Below are 13,090 nucleotides of genomic sequence, written 5' to 3'. Positions count from 1 at the left end.
AAGAGACACAGCTTCTGAGCTCAGGGAGCTTTCAACAGTCAAATAAAAACAAGATTAACTATATCATCTAGAGAAATTTACTAAGGAAAAAATGTTATGGAAAGTAGCCTAATCAGGATAAGACCCTATGGAAAACAAAAGCATCGATTTTTAACACAACGACAACACAAGGGGAGGAGGAAGAACGGAAGGGATGGGAGAAAGGAAAAGGCGCCGGTATTTTTGCAGCCCCAAGGATTCGGCTCTCCTGAGCAAAGTAGGGCTGTTTGAGATTGTTTTCCGTGATTGCCCCCCAAAGGACTGGAAATGAACTCACTCGGCCAACTTGCTCTCTGGGTGGGACACGGAAGACTGCACATGCCCAGTGCGCAGCAGGGTGGGGTGGGCAGGAGCTGCTCTCCCAGCTCCCAGCGGTTGCCATGGAAAAGCCATTGTCTCCGAGCTGTGCTCACCCGAGCCCTCTCCCACCCCCGCCCCAGGCTGCCACGCTGCGGCAGGTGGGAGCTTGCCTTAGGCCACCGGAGGGACGGGTCCTGCAGTCCCAGGCAACAGTCTAAGGCCAGCAGGACGGTGGGGCCTGCCCACATCTTGGTGCCTGGGAGGCGGGACTTGAACCAATTATGGATTTTTGCCACTGGACCGTCAGAGCTCCCGTGCCCAACGTCAGCCTGGCCAGGAGGCCTGTCCCCACAGTCAGCTGGGACCAGAACTACAGACACTCCTGTGCGGTCTCAGGTCCCAGCACTGGGGACAGCGGAGGTCATGAAGGGGGCGCAGAGAGACCACATGAGATCAGAACTCTCCACAACACTGGCAGGAGAGACACTGCTTTCTGTCCCGGCTCCTCCGCCCGGGCGCTGCTGGCACGGGGGGCGTCTGCGCGGCGGGGCCGTCCTGTGCATTGTAGGGTGGTCTGCAGCACCCCTGGCCTCCACGCCCGCCCCTCCCCCAGCCAAAAGTGCCTTCAGACATGGCCGCTGTCCCCAGCAGGCAAAGCTGCCCCACCGAGAACCGCTGCTCCGTAGGGGTGCCCACCTCTCTGCTTTCCCCTTACGCGTTCATTGAGCCCCTTCGCCGACGAGCCGGTGACCCAGGCAGACCCCGGCTGCTCGGCATCGTTAACACACGTCCACGGCCCTGGTGCTCCCGCTGTGCCTTCCACAGGGCACGCTGTCGGCGGTCACGCTCCGTTCCACGCAATGCCCCCGGTGCCTGCTACGGGCCGGTGTCAGGGCACAATGGTGAGCAAACCACAGGGCCTGCTTCAGGAGCTGAGCACCCGCCCTGCCTCCTGACCACCTGCTCCCTGAGGTCACAGCACGCGCACCGGACCCAGGACAGGGCCATCTCCCAGAAGAAGGCCCCTCAGCGGCTCCTCTCAGCGGCCGACCCAGCGGTCAGTCCCCCGGCTGTGGACCCCACCAGCCTTGCTCACTGCGCTCCGACCTCGGGACCCCTGCCTGTACTCATTCAGTTTTCAGGTGCCCACGGCCCCTGTGGGGGTGCGGCCTCCAACTCTGGAGGTCTGGGTTCTGCATGTCCAGCCGGCACCGGGACTGCCGCTCCTGCTGGCCAGGGACCACGCCGAGGGTGGACAGCCGCACTCCACATGGAACACCCGACAGATGCACCAGGCTCCCGCGGACATGGGGCCTCAGCGCATTGGCCCTAAAGATGCCTCTAGCAATAGGAATTTGGGGATCGGGGTAACACAGCAGCAGACTGCTCAGAGGCGAACCTCCACATTCTTTCCCCAGTGCAAGGAGGTCTGCTCGCTGGTCTGACATTGCTTCCAGGAGAAGCAACGGCCCCTGTGACGGCTCCAGAGCTGGCCCGTCGAGGTGTCCACTCTTATCACACAGCCTCTCCTCGCGGGTGGAGACTGCTCTCGGGTTGGGGCAGAGTGGAGGCACCCAGGGCCTAAGGCAGCCTCCCCTCCCAAATCCGGGGTCCCAGGAAAGATGGAGGAGCTGCTCCTCGCAGAGATGCCGGGACCCCAGGACCCGAGAGGCAGCCCAAAGCGCGGGCTACGGTAGCTTCCCTCCAGGCGGCCGCGGTGACAACCTGCGGTGACAGCCGAGCTCCTGCCCAATACAGCGCAGTCAGCACCGGCCAGCAGGCAGCCAGGCGAGCGCGAGCGCCACCTTGTGGTGCAGCGGCCACACAGCCCGCCCGAGCGGGCCCACCGGCCAGACAGTGGCTAAACCCAGTGCAGTCAGTCACTTGCTGAAACACAGCCCCCAACTTTATTCCTTCCTTTCTGAGGTGTAATCTGTGCGGTGTTTGTATCCCCGAGGTAGAGCCATCGTCTCTGGGAGTCCAGGTAAAGGGAAAGCACTCTGGGGGTTGCCCTGACCGGGCGCTGAGTGTCGTCAGACGCAGAACCCGAGCTCCGAGCCCCACTTGAGACCAGGGCCCCATTGCCCGTGAGGTTCCTGAGTCCGGGGCTCACCCTCTGAGATGTCACACCTGTGACTGACGTGGCGCCGAGTTCCCGGTCGGGGAGACAACCTCAGAGTCGCACGTTCTGCTCGAGGAACCGGGTCCTCCGCTCAGGCTGCCGTCTTCGCAGGCGCCGGATGCAGACAGCGCCAGGCGCTGCCCGGAGGAACCACCCTCTGAGCCCAGCAGGGACGCAGGACCGTGGTGCGCTCACTTCCAGCGGGTTACGCCCTGACGAAGCCACGACGAAGCCACGACGAAGCCACGATGCGTCCGAGGCCGGGAGCTCCCTGGAAACACATCCCATTTGGAAAAGGGGCCAGGAGTCTCTGCAGCTCCGTCTCCAGCTGATGCAAACGCAGAACACCCATCACTCGTTTGGGGAGCGACGGCCAGGCATTTTGTGTTTGAAGCGTCGGCGCCAGCATTTCTGGAGACACGCCTAATGCTTTGGGGGCAGAATGGAACCAGGACCGGCCTGGGGACTGGGGGGTGGGGTCTCGATGAGCCTCAGGCTCTGCCACCAGCCAGGCAGACAGTGTGGGGCAAGCGGATGCTGCCTCAGTTTCCCCATCTATAACAGGAGGAGTTGGGGGGGGTGGCCTCCAAAGTCCCTTCCAGCCCCGAGGAGGCAGAAGCCTGTGCCACAGAGTTTTTTTTGTGGGGTTTTTTTAAAGATTTTATTTATTTATTTTTGGAGAGGGAAGGTTCCCTCTCCAAAGGAGGGGGATAGAGAGAGAGAGAAACATCAATGTGCGGTTGCTGGGGGTCATGGCCTGCAACCCAGGCATGTACTCTGACTGGGAATCGAACCTGCAATGCTTTGGTTTGCAGCCTGTGCTCAATCCACTGAGCTACGCCAGCCAGGGCTAGAGGAGTTTTTGACCTCGGCATCGCTCCCCTTCCCACCTTCCCTGCCTCTGGGGTCCACGTCACCTGGGGGGTCCCTACGAATGAGCACGGTATTGGGGCGCATTTCTCTTTCTGCCCATTCTGGGGACAGGCAGAGAAGAACCTCTCTGTCACCACCACCCGCTTCTGCGGGGCTTTGCACAGCACCGGGAAGTCGCACCCCAGTGTCACGCGTGCCCGCCCGCCGCACATCTTAGCACGCGAGAAGCTGCCCCCCCACGCACGGCGCTGCAGATCCCGGGGACCGACTCCGAGCGGCTGCACAGCCACAGGAGCCCCACGGAGACCCCCGCGCATGCACGCCCGTGCAGGCGGTCCCAGCAGCGCTTGGTTCCCTCACCCACACCAAATCGCGATGTCACGCGGGTCCTCGGGGACCACGCGCTCTGGCTCTTGGTCTAATTCGCTGCACACCCCTGCCATATGCTGGCGACGCTCCGACCGCGCTTTCCTTTTCCACTTAATCCCCAGAACGAGTGTCTCGGTCACACTGCGCGGCTGCTGTGAAATCGGTTACGCGGGCCCGTCCCGTACTAGACAGCGCTGCCCACCCCCAGCCCCGCCCGCCCACGGCAGTGCGGCTCCAGGAGTAAGGAAGGAACCGGTATTTACAGGGACAGGGCCTCCCGTTCAGGGAAAACACCCAAGTCAGAAAAATGAGTCTCGAAACTTGGGTCAGTCCGGCACCGCAGGGCGCGGTGAACTCGGACGGCCGCCAGGTCGGATTCAAACCTCTGACCAGCACCTCACCGGCGTGCGGCGCAGCCACGGGAAAGACTCCTCAGACCTTTCCGAGGCCGTGGCCCCGGAAGCTGCTCCCCACGGTGCAGGGGCCTTGCCAACCGGGGGGTGGCCCAGGTGGCCACTTAAGAGAAACAGCCACATCCTTTAACTGTCCTTCCACCAGGAGCAACAGGGCAAAAGTAGAGGAGAATGGTTTTCACCAAATGCAGAAAATCAGGGTCCCCCAGGGTCATCACAGCCCCCTGACAGACCCCAGCCCCAGGGACAGAGCCCTTTAAAGGAAGGGGAGAGGGCGCTGGGTCCCTACCAGCTTGGGCCGGCTTCTGTGCTGCTACTCCCCGGGGACAGGGAGCAGGGCCCCCCAGCTCAGAGGCGCTTCCCCGCCCACCCCCAGGGTTCACGGGGCAGAGCAGGGAGCCCCCAGGACACACAACTGTCTCTCGTCCCATCTCTTACCAGCCAGTGGGGGTCCCTGGGGCACGTGCGTTCACCTGTCAGGTACGCCCAGGTCCCCCCATGGCCGCACACCGTCGACTCTGAGACTCGAGGCCACGCAGGCCTTGGGAGCCGCACCAGGGCCGTTTGCTCAGGGGGCTTCCAGGTCCCAGGCAAGTGGGGACCAGTGGGGGGTGCGGAGTGGGTGAGCGGAGCCCTCGGAGCCCGTGCCAGTGGAGGAAGGCAGGGCGGGCACCAGGGCAGGGGTACCATCTGCCTCCTTAACCGCAGAAGTGCCTCTCACTGTTCCCCCAGACCTTCTGGCAGGTCAGGGCAGGGCGGGGCCACCCCCATGCTCCCTGGGACTCCTCTCTGGGGCCCAAAGGGGGCACAAGCACAATGGCAACTCCCAGAGAAGGGCCCAGCAGAGAGAAGTGACCCCCTGGGGACATCGAGTCATACCGCCAGTGGTCAGGAGGGGTCTGAGGGTGGCAGGTGCAAACCGGGCACGTGTCTTCTGGAACGGAGCCAGTCAGGACCCTGGGACCGTGGACACACCACGGAGGGACCCCCGGAAGAGCAGAGGCGCTGGCCTCCAGGCGTGAGGTTGCTCCCTGAAATGCAGGGGCGAGGAGAAGGGGTGGAGGGCAGGGCCGCGTGGAGTGGGGAGGGCACAGCCGGGCCACGCCGAGCCCGGGAGCCACTGGCCGCTGTCACGGGTGCAGGATGCACCGTGTGTGTGCAGCTGCCCTGCCCCTCCCCCGCCAGCCCTGCCACAGCGGTGCCCAGCAAAGCCCTGATGTCCACAGGGTCCCCAAGGGCTGCCTGTGCACCACAGGGACACCGAGAGAAACCAGGGCGACTAAGGCAGCTCAGGCCAAAACAGCATGAACCCTCCCTCTCCTCCTCTCCCCCACCACACACGCAGAAGGCCCCAGGCCCCAGGCTGGATGTCAGCCACCTGGGGGAGCCCTCAGCCATCAGGGGGCCTAAGCAAGTGTGTGCCCCGCCCCCCACCCTCTGGAAGTCCCCACCAGAGTATCTGAGTCTGAGCTGCTGCAGGCAGGACCCCCACGGGGCGTCCTGTGCTGGCCCTTCCCGACCCACCCCAGGCTTCCGGCTCTCCCTTCAGCCAGCTCCCCGCTGACCTTAGATATCCATTTAGATGTTAACTTTGATCATTGCATTTTTATTTCTAGTCCTCCGTGGTTGCGGGTGCAGCCAGAGTGACAGTCTCGGTGGATTTCACTTGCCTGTCTCAATGTTCCAGTCACTTCACCATCAACATGCAGTTCTTTTACGAAAAAAGAAAAGCCATAAAGTTATTTGATCGCCTTTGTGGTGTCCTGTTTGCGTCTAATTCTGAGCCCGGACATCCCGGATGTCCCGTCGCCTCGGTGCCCCCAGCCCCCACGTCCCTCCCACACGCACAAACCAGGAGTGGGAAACAGGGGGACTCTGGGCCACGAAGGCAGGGGAGGCTGAGCAGCCCTGCCAGGCCCGTTTCGGGGGGAGCACTGAGAGGGCGGCATTCGGTCTGGGGTCAGGAGTGCGGGCTGCACCCCTCGCCTCGGCTCCTGGCACCTGGTGTCTTCCTCCAGCCCGAGGAACCAGCACACTGCTGGGGGGGCCCTGCAGCCTGAATGCTCCTGGGCATTCATTCACCCACATGGCCCCCGTCTCTGGTGTCGCCTGTATCCAGCACTGGACGAAGGAACCCAGGCAAGAAGAAGAACTTCCACAAGTCCAGGGTACCTTTACCTCGATAGGTGGTCTGATCCATCAAAAAATGTGACTTAGCCCTGACAGCTGTAACTCAGTGGATTGAGTGCAGGCTGCAAACCGAAGGGCCGCCAGTTCAATCCCCAGTCAGGGCCCAGGCCTTAGCTGTGGGCCAAGTCCCCAGTAGGGGGCGCATGAGAGGCAACCACACACTGATGTTTCTCTCTCTTTCTCCTTCCCTTCCTCTCACTCGAAAAAATAAATAAATATAATCTTTAAAAAAAACATACTGTTTAAAAACATGTGAATTTTATTACATTTAACAACTCTATTAATATAAAGATGAGTATGTTAACATGTTCCCACCTAAAAGCTTATTGTTTATTTCTGGTTTTAAAAGGTATTAAAGTTTTCCGTGGGTGCCTGAGAGAAGCCTGGGCCCCGGGAACCGGCCGCCCCCCCCCACCCCCCCGCAGGGAAGCCGGTCCTCAAGGCAGGACCCAGTGACTCCGGACGCCTCCGCACCCCGAGAAGTTTTACAAGAGATTTCAGGGGAAAGCACACCCACTTCATCCCCACGCTTTGCACCAGGCCTGCTGCCCCATTTTCCTTGCAAAGGGGACAGGTGGGGGCCCCCTCGTTCTGTCCCTTCGCACGCACAAGAAGCTGCTCCCAGCTCCCGGCCGCCAGGCACTCGCCGGCGTCTCTGCGCACAGCCAGGAAAAGGCCCCTCATGTTTAAGAAGAGGAGGGGGTTCAGGGCGCCGCACTGCCGCACAGGCCAAACTACCACCGCTGGGGCCCGGGCGGAGTGAAACGGGGTGCGTGAAACGGGGTGCATCCCCCTCAGCCTCCCGTGGGGGCCACGGTCGCGGCCTGTGGGACGCGGCACTGGGAGGGCCACAGCGACACGTGGCCTCCAGCCATAGGGCGTCTGAGGTGCAGGTCCCGAGCACAGCTCGCCTGGGTGTGTGACCAGCACTCCAGTCCCAGGGGGACTCGGGCAAAGCAGGGGGAGGTCGGAGTCGTGACCTCGGGGCTCTCCCAGAGCAAAGAACGGACGGGGACACGAGCACAGGAGTGTGCGTGTCTGGGTACACGCACCTGTGCCCCGCATGTTTGTGCGCGGCCCGGCGGCGGGACCCAAAACCCTCACTTGCCCCCCCCCCCCGAATCACACGGGGAGGCCTGGAGTCTCCACCCTGGGCTCTCGTGCGTGTTGGCACGTGTCTGCACCATGAGCTCCGCCCCCCTCGTCCTGCCCCCCTCCCCCGCCCATGCAGGCGCAGCCGCCCCGCCCGCCGAGGGCCCGCGGGGGTGGAGAGCCCACCCGCGCGTGCGCACACTAACCCTCTGCTCCTCTCCCCGCAGGGATGACGTGCCAAGCCCGGAGCTCCTACATCACCAGCGAGATCCTGTGGGGCTACCGGTTCACGCCGGTGCTGACGCTGGAGGACGGCTTCTACGAGGTCGACTACAACAGCTTCCACGAGACCTACGAGACCAGCACGCCCTCCCTCAGCGCCAAAGAGCTGGCCGAGCTGGCCAGCAGGGCGGAGCTGCCCCTCAGTTGGTCTGTGTCCAGCAAACTCAACCAGCACGCAGAACTGGAGACCGAGGAGGAAGAGAAGAACCTGGAGGAGCAAACGGAAAGGAACGGCGACGTGGCCAACCTGGAGAGCGAGTCCAAAGTGTAGCCCCCCTGGCAGGGCCACGCCCTCTCCTGTCCCCCACAGCCTGTCCTCGTCTCTCATCCTCTCGCCTTTCTGTCTCCCCCACTTCATTCTTCATTCACATTTAATTTTGGCATTCTCAGAAAAAAGATCTTCAAGGTGTAAAATATCTACCTGCCCTGTCTCGGTTACTCAGATGGACGAGGCCGACACGGGGGCGTTGGAGGTGCCGGGTGCCTGTCTCTGCCCCAAACGCCACATGCCCGCCTCCTAGAGCTTGACGCCACCCCCCTGCCCGTGTCGCGCCACCACAGCTCACTCAGAGGAGCGGGTCACAGACCTGACCTGGGACATGCATCAGGTCTCCGGTCCTCCCCATCCGTGCAGCGGGGCACAGAGCCCAGACCCTGGCACGCCCCATCTCCGGGGCTGGGCGCTGCCCCAGGCGGCCGTGGTGGGGTAGGACCCAGGCGAGGCCCAGACAACACACTGTACATATACCTGCCTTCTGTGACTTATTTTCTGTTGCAGTTAGTACCAACACCCAGCATGTACAAAAGTACTGTAGAAAACAACTTCTAAATACTGTACATAGATATATAATTAACGTAGGTTTAGATATATCACTTTAGGAATAAGATGTAAAAAAACAAAAGAAAAAGAAAAACGATTCTCAATGTGCAGTAGGCATTTCTGTGCCGGTGTCTTTGTTTCCTGAACTTCTCCGGTCCCGTCGACCTCTGGCCCTTTAGTGCATGGCCTTGGTTCTGTGTCCCAGACGGGCCACCCGTCTGGGTACCTCACTGTTCTCTCTCTGATCCTTCCATTGAATCTAATAAGCCATAGGTCTGGGGGACATTGGGAGGTCCATCAGAAGGCAAAACCCACCACCCATACACTGAGATACTGTGAAATGTTTACAAACCGAGGTCTCTTTTTTAAACGTAACACGGGCCTCGCTGACTAGCCCGGGGAAGAATTCCGGGAGGACATTCTCTGGCACGCCACCCGATGCTTTTCCCAGGAGCCCTTGCCCTTTGCCCAAGTGCAACAGTGAGGGGAACTCTCCCACAAAACCGTGGGTGGTTTTGGCTGTTCCACTCTGTGGCCAGGAGGAACTGCAGACTATTACAACAGGGCCGTGGCAAGAGAGCTGAGGATGGTTGGGTCCAAAGCCACAAACCCACACAGGCCTGTAGTGTCACTGACCCCATACACTTTGACTTGACCTGGCACTCTCCCTGACCCTAGGGGCTTATCCACCCACTTCCGGCATCAGTATTTATTCTTCCTCTCATTCTTGTCTGGTGATGAAATGACCAGAGTTCAACGTTCAAAGATTAGTCCAACGGTCTTGGTGATCGTCGAAGCAATCTCTCAAGAGTAGGCCACGGGTTAGAAATCACATCCAAAGTGTCTCTTAATCAAAAGAAAACAAAAATCTGCAGCCTTAATTCATTTTAATCTGCAAATATAAATGGAAAGAGAGGAAGAGGAAGGAGAGAGAAGGAAGGAAAGACAGGGAGGGAGGGAGGAGAGGAGGAAGGTATTTCGTACTTAAAATCTAAATTTCAGTATTAAAATTTTTTCACCTAAGAAAAAAGACAAGGAAGAGAATCTTAGACAAAAGGGCAGGTGGAGATTTTGCACTGTCACAGACCTTTCTCGTTAATTTTACGATTTTAAACTGTTCGTTCCCTATTGCAGTCACACGTCATAAATACCCATTGACTGGATTCAAGTTCATTTTCAGCCCCTACCGCTGTGCGCAGTTTGAGGCTTTGCCCCACGGAGGTCGAAGAACTCAAACCAGCCGGCCCTGCCTGCGATCCCGACCAGACCGCCCAGGCCGTCGCCGCCTCGCGGGGACCCTGTTGACCGAGAAGCGGGCCACAGCGCTGAGGAAAGCGGCTCCTCGATTTGACAAGGGGGTCTCTCCTGTCCCATTTCCAAGACTCTGCGCCAGGACGGCTGCTGCCCGGCACGGACTGGACGGAACAGGAAACTGCAGGCCGTAGTCCTGGCCTGTCCGCCAGCCTTTCACTTTCTGCAGCGAGCGTCTGTTGAATCCCTTCTTCGTTCCACACTCTGAGGAGGAGGCTGGCGTCCAAGAGGAGGAGGGAGCCCCTTACCCTTCCCGCCAGGCTGTGGGGAGGTGCCGTGGCCTTACCTCCGCGTAGCCTTACCAAGGGCGCTCTTGGCCCCAGGGCGCGGACCCTGCAGCGTCGCCAGAGTTGCAGGGCTGGGCGTGGTAGCACGACGCAAAGTCGAGCAGGGGGTGCGACGGGTCTGCTGATTTCGCTCTTGAAGACTCGCTGGGCCTCTTTCAACCCGTTGCTAAGGCGTAATGAACAACGCACACGCTGCCGTCCGGGGGACCGCAGCTCGGGCCCGTTAGCACAATCCGCCGGGCGAGGAGCCTCGCCAGCCCTCCGGTCACGCACACGGCGGCCCTGCGTCTGCCACGGGCACCCAGGCGAGGCCCTCCCCCTCCCTCTGTCGTTGGTGTCGCCGTAGGTGGAGACAGAACATGCACCAAATCTCGTTTTTGTAACGTGAGCCTCCGAATCTTTAAACAAGGATGTTCCAGAAGAACCTTTTGCTAGAATGTCCCGATCAAACGTCTATTTTTCTACAATTACTGGTAACACCGTTTCACGGTGTGTTTTGTGTCAGCTGTTCACATGTGGAATAGAAAGCAGCTCCTTCAGACTGACTTTTCTCAGCAGCACGCACTGAGTGGCGTTTTTCATTACGACAGTTCAGCAAAGACGAGCCCCACGATATCCAGTCCCCGTATTCCCCTTCCGGCCCCCATCCACTCACTTTGTTAGCAGACCGAGTGCCATGAAGATAGATGAGCCCAGCTTAGCGCAACAGTGCCCATAACGACGGAGGACCCCTCCCCCCTCGATACCCTGGTCTGTTTGGTTGGTGTGCCGGAGTCTCTTTTCCTCGAAACCGTGGTGGAGTCACAGGATACGCACTTGGAACTAAAGGGTTAATGGTTTGCTTCGGGGGACCCCAATCTGCAGAAAAGGGCAGATTCCACTGGAAGCACGACCACAAGGGTGGCTGAGACCCTCAGATACCCACTTCCACCCACGCGCCACGCTCTCCAACCAGAGACGCGCCTGTTCCCTTACGGTCCACTTCGTGTGATTAACACCATTGTTTGTGTCTCCTGCTGTCCCCCGGGCGAGCGGCACACACCCGCAGTGACGTGAGGTCGCTGCTCTGCTCTCCCTGGGGGCCCAGGCGTTCCAGCCCGGCCGGCCCAGCGCCCAGCCGCTCTGTGTCCACGGGAAGGAGCTCTGTGCCCACTCCCTCCCTCCATCGGTCCCTCTCTCACGCCCTTTCCCTCGTCCTCCAGGTCCAGATCCACCCCCTTAGTTCAGTGACTTATGTTCCCTAACAGAAGTCCAGCTGTCTCCAAACATGTCAACCTATCTCTTAAGCACAATTTTCTCTTCCAGGTTTAACCAAACTAGGGCTCTAAAATGTCTATGTTCCACTCCATTCTAATTAAAAAATCATCTCTGACCTAACAGAAAGCCTAAATGTCGCGGTCTCCAAAGCGATGTCCTTACGCTTCCCTCCCCGTGTTTTCTTACATTTCAGGTATCTTACTTTTTCGCCTTTGCTTCTGTATTTGCATTTAAGCGGGGATCTTAGGGGTGCTCAGAAACTGTCGATAAGGGTGGGAGCTGCTGGAGAAAAAGACGATAAAACGGCTATTAAGAAACTACTTGAACTCACCGATAGAATGTGAAATCATTTGACTAGCGGAGTGATTTGAGATTTTTTAGAAATTTTAAAATATTCGTAGTCCTTTTCAAGACAGCTTGCCATTTGTCTACTTTTCAGACTTTCTTTCCTTGACCCGGGTGATACTCTCTGTGTGACTCAGAGCAGCCAAAAGGGTAGTTGACAGTTACACGTCCTACGTACACAGGAAACATTATCTTCCCCCAGTTCCGTTCAGGGGATGGCTACAACCTCAAAGATGTAGGCAGCATGCACATCACAGACGATTCACTGATAATAATATTACCTGGTTTCTAGACCTCATGGCCAACCTACATTTAAGGGAATGTGACCCTTTAACTTTAAATGGAGTGAAACACACCTCTTCCTAATCCTTCTGCCCCTGAGTGTCTTTAGAGCTTCGGATGTAGGTTGTCGTCTGCCAGTCAAAACCCCCTCAGGCCACCTTGAGACGCTGACCAAGCACAGTAGGTACAATAACAACAAAGCTGTAGCAAGCCCCACTGTGCACGGCAACCGTAGCACTCAGAGCACTGGTCTGAATTATTTCATTTCGTTCTAATCTGCCAGGAGAGCTTGAGAATTAGAATTTACATTTTATAAATGGACATCGAGGGTCTGGGCAGATGGGGTGACGGCCCCATGGTTCCCAGGCCTGGTTGCGAACCCGGGGGTGGAAGCTCACGCACTGAGCTCCTTTTACCACAAAAGGGCCGTCGGCAAACCAAATCCACTCACGAAACCCTAGCCCACTGCCTGCATTGGGAACCCTTGCCAGGCTAGAAACGATTTTACGTTTTTAAATTTCGGGGGGGGTGGGGGGCTAAAACAAAAGGAGAATATTTTGTGACGTGAAAATTACATGAAACTCCAAACCCAGTGTCCATAAATAAAGTTTTATTGGAACACGGGCACACCTATTTGTGGTTATTGCTCACACGCTCCTCAGAGGGGTAGCTAGGAAAAGGAAGCCTTGAGCCCGTACCGTACAGCCGGGGGCTGAAATATTTACCACCTGGACTCCAGAGGGACCGTTTGCGGACCCCGGCACTGTACTGTCAAACACTATCAGGACCATCGAGGACTATCCATTGCTCAGTATCGCACTTTAGCACTAAGAGATCCCTGGACAGCTGAGAACAATGGCGGTCTTTGCCAGTGCACATTGACCAGTCACTCACAGGTCCGTTCAAAGAAAAACATGACACATCTCCTGGTACGAGGGACAGCGGCTCCACAGGCCCCCGAGCATCCCGTCCTATAGAGTCGGGTCCCAGAGACAAACCTCTCCCTTCTCAGAACCGTCGCTCCGGCGCAGTCGAGAGCGGAGACAGCCTGCCAGGGTCCGGGGCCAGCTCAGAAAGTGGTGTCAGAGGACTCATTGCTGAGCAATAA

The 13,090-nt window shown here is 58.6% G+C and overlaps 1 protein-coding gene across 1 annotated transcript in view; it reads left to right on the top strand.

Moving 5' to 3' along the window:
• The window catches only part of KCNJ6 (potassium inwardly rectifying channel subfamily J member 6), a 187,902-nt gene extending 179,309 nt beyond the window's left edge, over positions 1-8,593 (top strand). The window contains exon 4 of the mRNA XM_028505152.2: positions 7,626-8,593. Within this exon, the coding sequence (XP_028360953.1) occupies positions 7,626-7,951 (326 nt within the window). The 3' untranslated portion in view covers positions 7,952-8,593. The remainder of the gene's footprint in view (positions 1-7,625) is intronic.
• The last annotated feature ends 4,497 nt before the right edge of the window (positions 8,594-13,090 follow it).

The sequence above is a fragment of the Phyllostomus discolor genome, chromosome 2 (genome assembly GCF_004126475.2).
Source record: "Phyllostomus discolor isolate MPI-MPIP mPhyDis1 chromosome 2, mPhyDis1.pri.v3, whole genome shotgun sequence".
NCBI lineage: Eukaryota > Metazoa > Chordata > Mammalia > Chiroptera > Phyllostomidae > Phyllostomus > Phyllostomus discolor.
This window is presented reverse-complemented; position numbering and strand designations above follow the sequence as displayed.